The following is a 14,222-nucleotide window of genomic DNA, read 5'->3' as shown; positions in this document are numbered from 1 at the left end:
GGATTTCAGACCTGAGGCACACTTTGCTGTGTGAACTAATTTTTAATGGTGTGAGCATGTTCATAGAATTCACTCGCGACTAGGATGACTTTCAGCCATGTACGTGTGTTGCGGATACGAGACTCCTCAGAATTACCTGGACATGTAGAAATAAAATAATCACATTAAAATACAATACTTCAGGAAGAGTTATGGAACTGAAGTCTTTTAGGATCTTATATTCTTAGTCTTTCATTTTCCCTTTTTTGTGCTTTTCTATTTTCTAGGATTTTATGATAAACTGCTTAGAATAAAACCACAAAAGTATATTTAACTTTAGGGGGTGTTCTTGCTATCTGTGTGACTGTGTTTACCTAGTAGTGCTTCTGGCCCCTGGGCCATCAGCCTTTCAGGGCAGGCTCTGAGCCTAGTGTCGTAGATTTATTGACTCCCCAGCAGCCCTTTCTGCAGACAGCATAGGTCTTGAGACCTCCTTGCTGGGTGTGATGTACATCTGGAAAAGCCCATGTTTCGCTGACAAACGTGGCCACTCAGAGTCCAACAATACCATCAGCATCCACTTTCACCCATCAGCTGGTTGACTCTGAGTCTTGTTTGGGTTGGAGCCACAGCTCAGAGGAGTCCTCATGAATAGTGCTTCCTTAGAAGCTCCCTTTCTCTCTGTCTCCCTACTAACGCCCATGTGAAATACCTTTATGAGTGCCTGTTACATGCCAATCAGGCCAAGAGGTGAAGATTTAGGTGTCAGGTAACCAACTCCTGTTCCATGGTGGGGACAGACAGCAGGTCAGAATATAAGCCAGAGTGCAGACACTGTGGGGAAGAAAGACCATTGGACTTGCAATGTCAGGGGAGGCTTTAAATCCTTCATCCATGTAGCTGATTATTTACTGAGTCACTGATATGTCCTGACATTATTCTATACCCGGGGAGCCTGGTCACCAAGACCAAGCTCATCTCTGCCCCTAGTAGAATTGAGATACGATTAACTAACTCAGAGATAAATCTTTAATCTCATGATAAATGCCCTGCCAGAAATAAATGGAATGTTGCAGGAGAGAATAGAGAATAGGCTGCTGTGGCTGGGGTGAGCTGGGGAGGGGCTTTCCAGCTCCTGCTTCAGGATGAGACTGGCTCAGCCATGCCATGCATGGCTAAGAACATTCCGGAGCTAAAGACTAAGGCAGAGCGCCTCCTGAATTCTAGAAATGCTTAGAAGGTCAAAGGGCCCAGAAAGCAGTGAGAGTGTTTTGTTGAAGAGAGGTGGCTTTGATCTGAGAGCTGAACAGAGGGCACCCAAGTCTGTAGCTGGGAAGCTACAGTGGGAAGATAAGGGTTGTGACAGCTGTGGGCAGGGTTTGTGGGTCAGCTCCTGAGCCCATTTGGCTGCACTGTGGAGTCATGTCAGGCAGAGTTTAGAGTGGAAAGCAAGGTCCCCAGGGTCTAGTCATGACACCCTGCTCTGTGGATGTCCACAAGGAGCTTAAGTCATGACCCAGAGCACTGTGTGAACAACATTCTGGGTCTGTCTGCCATACCCCGGTATGGAATGGAACCCTCACTTGGGGTGATGCAGGACTTCTCAGAAGTCTAAATCTACAGCTGTAGCTTTTTTGGAACTGTGTGTTGAGACAGCTCTGCAGTCAGGGCCACCTTGGGAGTCATTATTTCATTTTCTGGGAATGAATCTGTTAGGAATTACTAGCAATAACGGTTCATCAGACTGTCTCACGCTGGCATGTGCTGACTCTCCAACAGATCTGGGAAAAAAATGCCCCACTGATTGATTCTCCACTGTTTTCTTTCTTCTCTCAGAATGGCTATTCAAGTGGACAAGTTCAACTTTGAAAGTATCCCAGAATCCCCTGGAGAGAAGGGACACTTTGCAAATCTGAAGCAGCTAGAAGAAGAGAGGCAGGAGGCACGAGGCCTGGAGATCAGCAGCAAGCTGGACATCCGCTGGAGAATTCTATCCTTTTCAGTGTCCCGAGGCACACCCACCCTGACTAGGGATTCTGGCCACCCACAGGGAGCCAAGAGGTGCTTAATGGGTACTGAGTTTCAAATACAGACAGCTCTAAATGCCATGGCAGGACATGGACCACAGGGCTGGCATTTTCTCAGCTTCGTCACACTTCAGAGGCCCTACTTAATGAAGTATTGATTCCGAGTGGATAAAGGTCTTAATGGGGACCAGAGGTGGTCCTGTCTTTGGATCTCATGTTTCTTTTGAGTGTTGATATTCACGGTAGTGGCAGGTTCTAATGGCTGTCAATCAGTACAGGGCTTGAGCCATCCTCTGACTGACAGTGGAGGATGTGGATACAGTTGTCTGGGAGCCAAATGGACTTGTGCAGCTTAGCAAGATGTAGAGGAACTTTGTAGAGGAGTGAGAGACTTCTCTGTGGACTGCATTGTGAAAAAGGAGAGTACTGTATGGTCCCTGCACCCACCCAGGCATGTGACCAGAGTTCGGCTGGATGGGTGGAAGGACACTGGGTGACTCTGCGTGCCAGGCTCTGCAGAGCACCCATACAGCTGGCAGACATTTGAGTGGACTGTTGGCAGTGGGTGGAAGTCTATTAAAGGGCCAGACGTGAGAAATGTCCCACAAACAGCACAGCAGGAGAGAGTGGCCTCTTCAGAGTGTCTGCCAGGAAAAGGCACTTCTAACATGGGTTTCTTCCCATCACTTCCTCCATGCGTGGACTATGTGGCTCTGGGTATGGCCAGACTGTGTGTCTCGACTAGAACATTTCAGAAGATTTAACCATCAGGCTTTGTATGGGCCAGAGATTGTGCTCAGTTCTAGGGACAGCGTGATGGACGCTATCAGATCCAGACCCTAGTACAGACTGTGTTCTCCAGCACACAGGGGTGGAAACTGGGAAACTGTGCGGTGAAGCTTTCACTTCTGCAATGTAGCCAACAGAAAAGCCATTGTGGCTTAGTTGGCTCACTCTAGATACCTGGATGGCCAGATGAAGTGATTTTAAAATAGTAAGGCTAGGGGACAAGCCTGGAGCACACATGCCCATCGTCCCTCATTCCCCTCTGCCTTGTGTTTGTTGTAATCTCCCATCATAGAACCTTTCTCAAGCGTAGGGCCTCGTATTTTCGAGGATACCCTTCTGAGCAGAGTGGCTGAGAGTAGCTGGTGCCCCACCTGCATGCCACTCAGAGTTTCTGTAATGGTCTGGTAGACACTAGACACCCTGTGTAAGCCGGCAGGGTCACTAGGTTTCTTTGGGGTTCCACAGCCCTAATAAGGGTTTTACACATAGAGCTGTGGGCTTTGTTGATCCCAGGCAGGACAACCCACTTCAGGCTGTGCTTCACTTTATCCCATCCTCTGGAACTATGTTTCCCATAGGGAGAGGTGCTAACCCTGCCCCCACTTGATACTAAGCAGCTCAGACTCTTCAGTCTTTCTAATTGGCTTCTTCAGGATGCTTCTCAATGGAGCTCTGTCTTCTCATCTCCTGGAAAACACTAAACCTCTTTAAATATATCTCTTCTAAGACCCTGTATCCTATTTTTGTAATAGTTAGTCATGCTTGAAAAAATAGTTTTATCTAAATGAATTCTAATACAAACAGCCCCTGCCATCAGTATCATTGATTCCTTGATCATCATAAGTGGAATGCAGGATATCATTTGGTATCTGCCTCCAGAGAATTCAGCTTTCAAAGCTGTTTGTAATAACTTGATTCGGGGCTCTTTCATCTTACAGCACACAGCACAGCACACACAATACACACAGCACAGCACACACAATACACAGCACACACAGCACAGCACACACAGCACACACAGCACAGCACACACAGCACAGCACACAGCACAGCACACAGCATAGTACACACAGCACACACAGCACACACAGCACAGCACACACAGCACAACACACACAGTACACACAGCACAGCACACACAGTACACACAGCACACACAGCACAGCACACACAGCACAGTGCACACAGCACAGCACAGCATGCACAGCACACATAGCACACACAGCACAGCGCACACAGCACACACAGCACAGTACACACGGCACACAGCACACACGGCACACACATCACATCACACACAGCACACACAGCACATCACACATAGCACACACAGCACAGCACACACATAACAGCACACACAGTACACACAGCACAGCACACACAGCACAGCACGCACAGCACAGCACACACAGCACACACAGCACAGCACACACAGCACAATACACACAGCACACACGGCACAGCACACACAGCACACAGCACAGCACATACAGCACGCACATACAGCACACACAGCACAGCACACACAGAACACACAGAACAGCATAACGGCACATCACACAGCACAGCACGCACAGCACAGCGCACAGCACACAGCACAGCACGCACAGCACACAGCACAGCACACAGCACAGCATGCACAGCATACACAGCACACACAGCACAGCATACACAGCACACACAGCACAGTACACACAGCACACACAGCACAGTACACACAGCACACACATTACACATAGCACACTCAGCACAGAGGCTTGACAGTTGGAGAGAGCCTGGCTGAATATTCAGTCAAATCACTCCCACTGTTTGTCCCTTGATGGGCAGAGGAGTGAGGCGGCATGGACACAGATTGGGTTGCTGTCCTCTATCCATCCAAACATGATAGCTGTGTGTGCCTTAGAATTTCTCAGGAAGGAATCATGGTCCACACATGGACAGTGTAGATTTCATATTTGGTCAACTGGAGAGTGTCTGAGATGACATTCCATGAACATCCTGACAAGCCTCTGTGTTCACTCTGTTTGTGTGACTGGGTATGTGTTGAACATGCACACAGTCTGTGTACTCTTAACACTCACTAGATGTCAGATATTGATCAGATCCATTTACACATAAACTGCTTAATTTATTTAGGTCTCTTTCTCTCTCCCTCTACACACACACACACACACAAAAAAAAAAACTGTGCCATTCCTGAAAGTGCTGTAATACCAAGTTAATGTGTAGCTGCAAAAAGCCATCCAGTTTTCAGATAGAAGACATACCAGATATTGAGGTGATAAGAACAAACACTACATTTGATCTTAGCCAGAAGGCCTACAGGCTGGACAGAGTGGTTGATTAGTGGAATAGCTTTCTGATGTAGCTTTCTCCTTTGGCTACTGATGAGAAAATTGAGCCCCATGAGGTTATCTCACCTGCCAAAGGTCACCTGGTTCATATAGTGTTATGCTTTCATCGCCACATAGGAGTCATGTCTAGGCTTCCCCTCCTGCCATGGCCTCCCTACTAACCATATTACTCAGAGGAGCTGCTGAGATGGCCACATCTCTTGGACAAATTGATAATGAACACTTACCTGCCCTCCATGCATTACAGCATCTCTTCTCTGTGATGCTCTAGAATGTTCCTAACAGCAAGACTTGCTGTACTGAACCAATTGCAGACCTCTCTGGACCTCTAGCTGACAGCATGTTCCATTGTAGGCATTTTCTGTGCAGTTTGGTCACTGGCATGGGGAGCTGTGCCAAGGTGCCAGGTATTTACCAAGATGAGAAAAATGGCATTGATGTTTAGAAAGTTGGTGATGCAAATTAGAAAGCCAAGTAAGAGGCTTGCTTGTCATTTACAGGGGTCTCTCCAGTAGTATAATTTCCATTAGTATAAAATCTATGGCAGTTTGATAGTTTACTTGAGCTCTATTAGGGCTGGGCTGCATCCTCGTACTTGTAACCCTTCACCCCAGCGCTGATACATGAGATGGAACACATCTTCTGAGTCATGGTGGTTAGGGGTAAGGGAAGGACAGTACCCACTTACATGTGCTGTCCCGTTTCCTGCCTTAGCTCTTACCCCTCTCTGCCTTCAGCACTTTCCACCTTATCCTCCTCATGAGTACCCACCCATCTTCTAGAGGTATGGGGTCTGAGACACACCCCAGAAAACCCCCCTAGCTGTCCCCACATAGTGACTATAGCCACTGTTGTAATAAGAGGAGTGGGGCTGCGTCTCTGGCACCCGGCCGCCCTCTGGCTAGCTTATGCCCCGAAATAATTACACGGAAACTGTATTCTTTTAATCACTGCCTGGCCCATTAGCTCCAGCCTCTTATTGGCTAGCTCTTACATATTGATCTAACCCATTTCTAATATTCTGTGTAGTACCACGAGCTGGCTTACCAGGAAAGATCTTAACCTGCGTCTGTCTGGAGTGGGAGAATCATGGCGACTCCTCACTCGGCTTCTTTCTCCCAGCATTCTGTCTGTTTACTCCACCCACCTAAGGGCTGGCCTATAAATGGGCCAAGGCAGTTTCTTTATTAAATGAAAGTAACTCCTCCATCAAGCCACCTTGTCCAATAGCCAATCCATCTTGCAGCTGCTACACAGTGTTGCATTTGAATTGGAGTGTGCTCACTTATATGACTGATTCACACCTGTCACCTGGGCTGGTTATGAAAAGACCAAAAGAGGCTCTTGTCAGCCACTACCGTTAGTAATTTATTATTATTTATTACTTAATTAGTTGGTTGATGTTTGTACAGACTCTTCATTTCTTTATATCTCTGGAAGATGGGTGGATGCCAACCAGGAAGATGAAATGGGAGAGTGAACAGAAAATTGTTGGGATAACACACATGAGCTTACATGTGTGCACATACATGTGAAGGCATGAATGATGAACGGAGGGAGGGAAAAGCAAGTCACAAGAGACTTGTTCATTGTGCTTGGTTACAGGGAGTCCAATTTTTTGTTCCAAGAAGGATGGGTAGCCACAGAGGGTCTCTGAGAAATGGATTATGAGCCTTATTGCGAGTAGGCTTGTGTGAATGGTGAGACACCCCAGCTCTTGGGGGACCTTTGGAAGGTATTGAATCTGAGTAGTTGTGCATTACTGGGGAGGACAGCCCGACTCATGAGACTCGCTCCTGTTCTAGGAGGTTTGCAGGGAAAGTCTAACATCTCACAGATTGTGGAAAAAACCTCTCTTGGCACTGGGATTGTCTATGACAGCTAGGTACCATGCTTCAGCACCACGGAGAGCTCTCTGTCCAGCTTTCCCGGGACTGATGGAGGGACAGGTCAGAATGCTGTCTATCTCAGCTGTTTGTAAGCATAGGACCCTGTGAAGGCAGCATTGTCCCCACAGTCGAGCAGAGGTTTTGATTCCTAGGTTCCAGTGTGTAGGGAAGAATTCGCATTATATGTTTAGAAGGGTGTGAAGTCATTGTGCAGACTGAAGGCTCCAAGGTCACCCGGCTTGGGTTCAAACTTCAGCTTTTCACTTTCTAACACCCAAACCTTCCTGCTTCCTCCACAGGCCTGAGAATTGGGGGTGGAGGTGTATTGTTTTAAATCTGTGAGCTGGAAATGCATAGTGGTTCCCACTGTAATCCTAGCACTTGGAAGGCTGAGGTGGGAGCAGGAGGATTGCCGTGACTTTAAGGGCAGCTTAGATTACAGAGTGAGACTGCGTACCGAATAAGGCTATATCTTTACAAAAAAAAAAAAAAAGGAAAAAATGGGGAATAGCACAAAACAAGCATATTACTATAGGGCCCCTCTTATAGGAGGCACCTTGGAAATTTCTCTACAGGAGCAGTAGTGATTCTGTCACCATCATAATTTATTTCTTGCCCCAAATGCCAAGATGTGCATATTAAGAATTAGCTCCCACCATCCTCACTACACCAACTACAGTGTTGCATCACAGGCAGGGACCTTGGCTGACCAACTTGGCCACTTGTGGGTTCAGGCTCAGGTACCAGACACCTTTGGTGGCTTCTAGGGCTTTAAGAGATAGGCTGTGTGCACAGGGATCATCTTTATTAGCTCAAATGCACCCTTTGTGGCTCATATCTGAAAGCAAATGATTTCAGAAACAAGTAGAGTGACTGCCAAAGGCTAGTGCCGCTGGGCAGCCTTGCAGGTTCCCACAGACTTCCTTACCTCTCTCCTCTCGTCCTGGTTCATCAGGGGACTGGGCTCTGCTCTGTGCTCTGGACACTGCTGCTGCCCACCTTGAGACCCATGTACAAGTTTTTAATAAATAACTAATGTCCCACCTTCTGAAGTTTTAATCTCATGTAAGAGAATGTAAACTTTGGGGTGAATTATGAAGGAAAGCAGGAAGAAGCAAACACAAAAATGAGCATTTTAAAACCCAGATGTGTGGGAGATTTATACTTGAGGTTTCCTTCTTTCAGACTGGAATGGAGAATTATGGGACTGAGCTATGTCCACACACCAGCTTTCAGTCTTAATGCTGTCCACTCAAGTAACTATTACCTGATTTTAAGTAGGTGCACATGGTTAGAGACTTCTGCAAAGTAATTGGTTTATCACTTGCCTTGTCCCTGCCCCTCTTCTCACAGGGACCTCTTTTTTTTTAATTTATTTATATAATTATTAAAGATTTCTGCCTCTTCCCCGCCACCACCTCCCATTCCCCCCCCCCATCAAGTCTTCCTCCCTCCTCAGCCCAAAGAGCAATCAGGTTTCCCTGCCCTGTGGGAGGTCCAAGGACCACCCACCTCCATCCAGGTCTATTAAGGTGAGCATCCAAACTACCTAGGCTCCCACAAAGCCATTACGTGCAATAGGATCAAAAACCCATTGCCATTGTTCTTCAGTTCTCAGTAGTCCTCATTGTCCGTTATGTTCAGCGAGACCGGTTTTGTCCCATGCTTTTTCAGACCCCGGCCAGCTGGCCTTGGTGAGTTCCCGATAGAACATCCCCATTGCCTCAGTGTGTGGGTGCACCCCTCGCGGTCCTGAGTTCCTTGCTCGTGCTCTCTCTCCTTCTGCTCCTCCTTTGGATCGTGAGACTTCAGTCCAGTGCTCCAATGTTGGTCTCTGTATTCACAAGGACCTCTTTAATCTGCTCCCTTATGTAAACTCAGAATTGCTCTGTGGAATGAGTGCTAGCCAGTTTGTTTTTCAATGTTTTTATCTAGTCTATGCTGATACAGCAGTTTGTTTTTTACATGTGTGTTAGTAATACACACATGTCTATTATATGTGTATATTACTATATGTGTATATGACATATATGTGTATGTTATATAATACATAGTACATGTATTTATATATTATACACATGTGCACATGTAAATTATATTGTATATTATATATAATATAGGTGAAAAACTTCACTCCAACAGTATCTTTCTATTGCCCCATTTCCAGCTGAGAGCTATGGCAGGAACATACGACCCGTACCTGTGTTTTGCCTGGGCAGAAAGCACACTTTTCATCTTGGACTTTGGCCAGTACACACACCTATGCTCCCAAACAAGTCTTTCCCCTTTCTGCAGATGTTGTGGTGTGATACCAGCTCAGCCAGTGGATCAGAATGGAACTCACTGTGGGTACTGTGCCATCACTTACGCAGCTTAGCACTGAGTTGCTCAACTCCATGGCTTCTGGTTCTTCAATTCTAAGCACGTCATTCATCTGACTCAAAAGAATAGGTAACACTCTTATAGCTCCCAGTGTCTCTTCCCCATTGATGCTCACCAGGCCCCAGTGTTGTGGCTCTGAGTACTTTCTTCCCCAGGGCTTGATCCCTATCCAGAGAATAAGTTCTGTGGGAGACACGAACCCAAACCAAAAGCCAAACTGTGTTCTTTCTGCAAGCCCCAGGCCTGCAACATGAACTTGCATATCTGTTCAGAGTGAGTCACAGCATACCCAGCAGGGATTTGGTCAGGAACTGAGAAAGAGGAGATCTCTTTTTTTGCTTTGCTCTTTGTTTACTTATTTGTTTTGTTTGTTTGGTTAGTTGGTTCTGGTTTCTTGAGATAGGGTCTCACTGTGTAGCCAGGCAGGCCTGGAAGAATTCTTGAATCTCTTACTTCAGACTCCCAAGTGCTGAGGTTACAGACAGGGGTCTACCACTATGCCTGATTTAGAAGTTATGTTCGGTCATCTTTGTAAGCAAGTTTATCACAGAATTGTAACAGTGTGTGAGTGGTCCTAGGGATGCTCCTGGCTTCTACATTCACATTATATGGCTGGGAAATCCCACATGGGGTAACTGCTGGAGACTGCACAAGGGGTTCACTACAGTGATGGCACCCTGAGCCAGACTGTTGGTTAGGATAGCTTGGAGTGGCTAGGGAAAATCGACTCAGCAGTGGACCATTCTTAGGAAGAATGATGCCACCTCAGAGCCACCAAGTTGTGTGTACAGTGACTTTAGTATCCTTGAAGCCAGCAATGACCAGCAGCACAGCTTTCTAAATGGTCTCTGAACATTCCCCAAAAAGGGAAGCTTCAGTTTCCATGGTCTGGTGGGGAGTTGTTTTTTGCTACTGCTTTTGGGCTCCTGCCTCTTCTTCTGGGCCCATCCCCCTCTGCATCTGCCTTGGTCCCTTCCACTGGGCAAGTTCCCAGTTTCTGCACCTGGCTTCAGCCCCTCGTCCTCCCCAGCTCCTTTCCTTAATTGCAGAATTCCTTCCTTCTGTCAGCGTGTTTTTATTTATCTTTAATTTACCATCTTAACACGATGAAGCCTACAACTCAGTACTGCAGCTTCTCCCACATGTATCTTGGGAGCTTCTGACATTCTCAAATTGGAACTAGACCCAGAACCTCAAATCCCTGGCTGCACTTGAGGTTCTGTCTATGGATATGACCATGAGGTACCTTGTTTGTCCCTTTGTGCCTAGCTTCTCTTGGATTGTCTTTAAGAGACACACACTATTGTGTTAGGTTTCCTTTCTTTGAAGACCGAATGGCATTTGATTATGCGAATGAACTGCATTCTTTTTATTTAATCATCTGAGAGTGGACACTTGGGACGTTTCCACCTTTTGGCACCATGAGCAGGCCTGCTGGGAACATAGTGTACATCTTTTCGTTTACATCCTGGCTTTGGCTCATTCAGTGAATGCATGACCAAGACAGGTGTTACTGGAGGTCATTGTTTTCTGTTTGCAAGACCATCCCTCTCCTGTATGCCTGTGACCTCTGAGACTTGGGTTGCAGGCTTAGTTCAGGATCCCTAGTGGGCTGCCCTGACTATCCCTCCTTGTTGAACTAACAGGCGAATCCTCACTCCCAGGACTGTTGCAGGACCAAGCACAAGGATTAAAAGTGCATTGCAGAGTGCTCGCCAATAATAACAACACTTCAGCAAACCTGCCCTGGGTGGTAATGAGATAGAGAGACAGCATGTGGAGGGCTCTCTTTAAAAGAGAATTATGTATGGGGGGAAAAAAACCCACTTTTTAAAATTTTTCATTTATTAAAAATTTCTGCCTCCTCCTATCCCCATTTCCCTCCCCCTCCCCACTACCCCTCCCCCTTCCTCTCCAGTCCTAAGAGAAGTCAGGGTGCCCTGCCCTGTGGGAAGTCCAAGGCCCTCCCCACTCCATCCAGGTCTAGGAAGGTGTGTATCCAAGCAGACTAGGCTCCCAAAAAGCCAGTACATGCAATAGAATCAAAACCCGGTATCATTATCATTGACTTCTCACTCCGCCCTCATTGTCAGTCACATTCAGAGAGTCCAGTTTGATCACATGCTCGTTCAGACCCAGTCCAGTTGGCCTTGGTGAGCTCTCATTAGATCAGTCACACTGTCTCCATGGGTGGACGCACCCCTCGCTGTCCTGACTTCCTTGCTCATGTTCTCCCTCCTTCTGCTCTTCATCTGGGCCTTGGGAGCTCAGTCCAGTGCTCCAATGTGGGTCTCTGTCTCCATCTCCATCCGTCACCAGATGAAGGTTCTAAGGTGATATGCAAGATATTCATCAGTGTGGCTATGGGAGAAGGCCAGTGCAGGCACCCTCTCCTCTGCTGTCCAAGGACCTAGCTGGGGAATATCCTCTTGGACACCTGGGAACCACTCTAGAGCCAAGTCTCTTGGCAACCCTAAAATGACTCCCTTAGTTGATTCTAGCCATAAACAAAGGACAATGAGCCTATAGTTCGTGATCCTAGAGAAGCTAAATAATAAGGTGAACACAAAGAAAAACATATATTTATCCTCCTGGATATTGGAAGTAGACAAGATCGCCTGGCAAAAGTTGGGAGCATGGGGGTGGAGAGGTTGGGGGGAAGGGGAGATGGGGAAAGCAAAAAACTTTTGCTAGATGGTCTTGAAAAAGAGGGGATCCCACATTGGAGCACCGGACTGAAATCTCAAGGTCCAAATCAGGAGCAGAAGAAGAGAGAGCACGAGCAAGGGACTCAGGACCGCGAGGGGTACACCCACACACTGAGACAATGGGGATGTTCTATCAGGAACTCACCAAGGCCAGGTGGCCTGGGTCTGAAAAAGCATGGGATAAAACCGGACTCGTTGAACATAGCGGACAATGAGGACTACTGAGAACTCAAGAATAATGGCAATGGGTTTTTTGATCCTACTGCACGTACTGGCTTTGTGGGAGCCTAGGCAGTTTGGATGCTCACCTTACTAGACCTGGATGGAGGTGGGTGGTCCTTGGACTTCCCACAGGGCAGGGAACCCTGATTGCTCTTAGGGCTGACGAGGGAGGGGGACTTGATCGGGGGAGGGGGAGGGAAATGGGAGGTGGTGGCAGGGAGGAGGCAGAAATCTTTAATAAATAAATAAAAATAAATTTAAAAAAACTAAGGAAAAAGGAAAAAGAAAAAGGGGGGATCCCCCAGGGGATAGAGACAAAGAGGCAGTGACTCACTAACTGAAGTAAGGCAGGGAAGGGACTCCCCAGAGGTAAGGCAAGCAGGACCCTCCTGACAACAGGAACGTTATCTACTGGTGCATCCGTGTCCTCCTCAGGAAGCTGTGAAGCTGCACGTGTTCTCATGCTACAGATGATGAAGCCAGCCCAGGGCATTGTTTGTTTTGTTTTTCCTTTTTTGGTTTGGGTTTTGCTTTTTGCTCAAAGTTCATGTGAGGCAGTGGCAGAAGTCCAAGACTCAAAGCTGGGTTAATCTCAGGAGAGGACTCTGGGCTTTCCCCAGGGTGAAACATGGCGCAACGGTACCTACCTGGGGTGCCTGCTCGCTGGTTTTCATTCACTGTCAGGCACTGATAATGGGACAGCTGTGGGAGCCTGGCACTGTCGTGGGCTCCTGGGGGCTCACAAGCTGCTGGTGACGCCACCAGATATAGTGTGTCTTGGAAGAGGACACAGGAGAACCTTTCAAACAGAGATGGCTTGGAAACATTTCCTAGAGGAAGTGGGATCAAAGAGCAGACGAAGGAAGGACCAGAGGAGAAAGGAGACACAAGGGGGATGACAGACGCTGCATCCTTGGAAGAGTTGGTGCATGTGGTCCTGGTTAGGCTTAGGGGTAGGCAAGGCTCGCTAAGCAACATGGGGGCCAGTCTGACATCATCTCAGCCAGTGCTGGTCCAGCTACCCTTTCTGGGTATCCCTCGTCTGTGTAGTTTTCCCTAAGTGCCTGGTGGAGCTACTGGCTTCAGAGATGTACTGTACCGTCTTGAGACCTAGGGTCCTGAGCCCCTTTGCTTACTCTGCCCCTCTCACTCAGGCCCCTGCCTCTGCCCCTTTGTTCCTCACCTTCAAGATGTCCCCACACTACTGTTTCCGGACTTAGCTTATGGAATGTCCATCTTCATGAGGTGGGCTCAACATCAAGCCCTTTCCTGACACCTCAGTCCCCACTGCCTCCCTGCCACTGTAGCCTGCCTGTCTCACTTGGGACAAAGGGTGTGTTTGTTAAACAGTGGGCTTGCCAGGAGGAAATAGGAAGTGTTCTCTCTTTCTGTTTCCAAATGTTAGTCAATGTCCAGAACTCAATTTCCTCCTTTGCTGTTTGCTTGTGTATGGTGACTTTGATTTCGTGGAAGAAGCAAGAGGCTTACAGACCTGCTGAGAGCTGTGCTGGGCCTCCCAGCAGCTCTTGCTATTTGCCTGCTGTCTGCATTTCCAGGCCATGATTTCTTCATCCACTGCTGCTTGCTGAGAGACTTTATGACTTCCTCGATTATGAACTCTCTTGAGAGAGCGTGTTCACAATAATATATGTAATTACACCGAGATGTATAACACAGCAAACATGAAACCAGCATGAACCCAGGACGTGTTGAGAAATGCACACTCGTCCTGAACAGTCAAGTGCAGTCTGCATGTTTTATTAAGGAAAAATAACCTCAAATTTCCCCCAACAAGAACCATTGATGGGATAAGATTATCCGGTAGCTCTTTCTTTCTTCTAGAAGAATCATTTACTTGAATGGATTTCCAGA

The 14,222-nt window shown here is 47.3% G+C and overlaps 1 protein-coding gene and 1 pseudogene across 2 annotated transcripts in view; one reads left to right on the top strand and one right to left on the bottom strand.

Annotated features, from left to right (window-relative positions):
• The window catches only part of Trappc9 (trafficking protein particle complex subunit 9), a 432,805-nt gene that overhangs the window by 329,156 nt on the left and 89,427 nt on the right, over nucleotides 1–14,222 (top strand). For both annotated transcript variants that reach the window (XM_057792283.1, XM_057792282.1), the window contains one exon: nucleotides 1,816–1,969. In XM_057792283.1, coding sequence (XP_057648266.1) covers nucleotides 1,816–1,969 — 154 coding nt within the window. The remainder of the gene's footprint in view (nucleotides 1–1,815; nucleotides 1,970–14,222) is intronic.
• LOC130889233 (U2 spliceosomal RNA) lies at nucleotides 4,976–5,125 on the bottom strand (annotated as a pseudogene).

The sequence above is a fragment of the Chionomys nivalis genome, chromosome 17 (assembly GCF_950005125.1).
Source record: "Chionomys nivalis chromosome 17, mChiNiv1.1, whole genome shotgun sequence".
Taxonomy (NCBI): Eukaryota; Metazoa; Chordata; class Mammalia; order Rodentia; family Cricetidae; genus Chionomys; species Chionomys nivalis.
The sequence above is the reverse complement of the archived record's forward strand: the minus strand, read 5'-3'. Positions and strand labels throughout refer to the sequence as shown.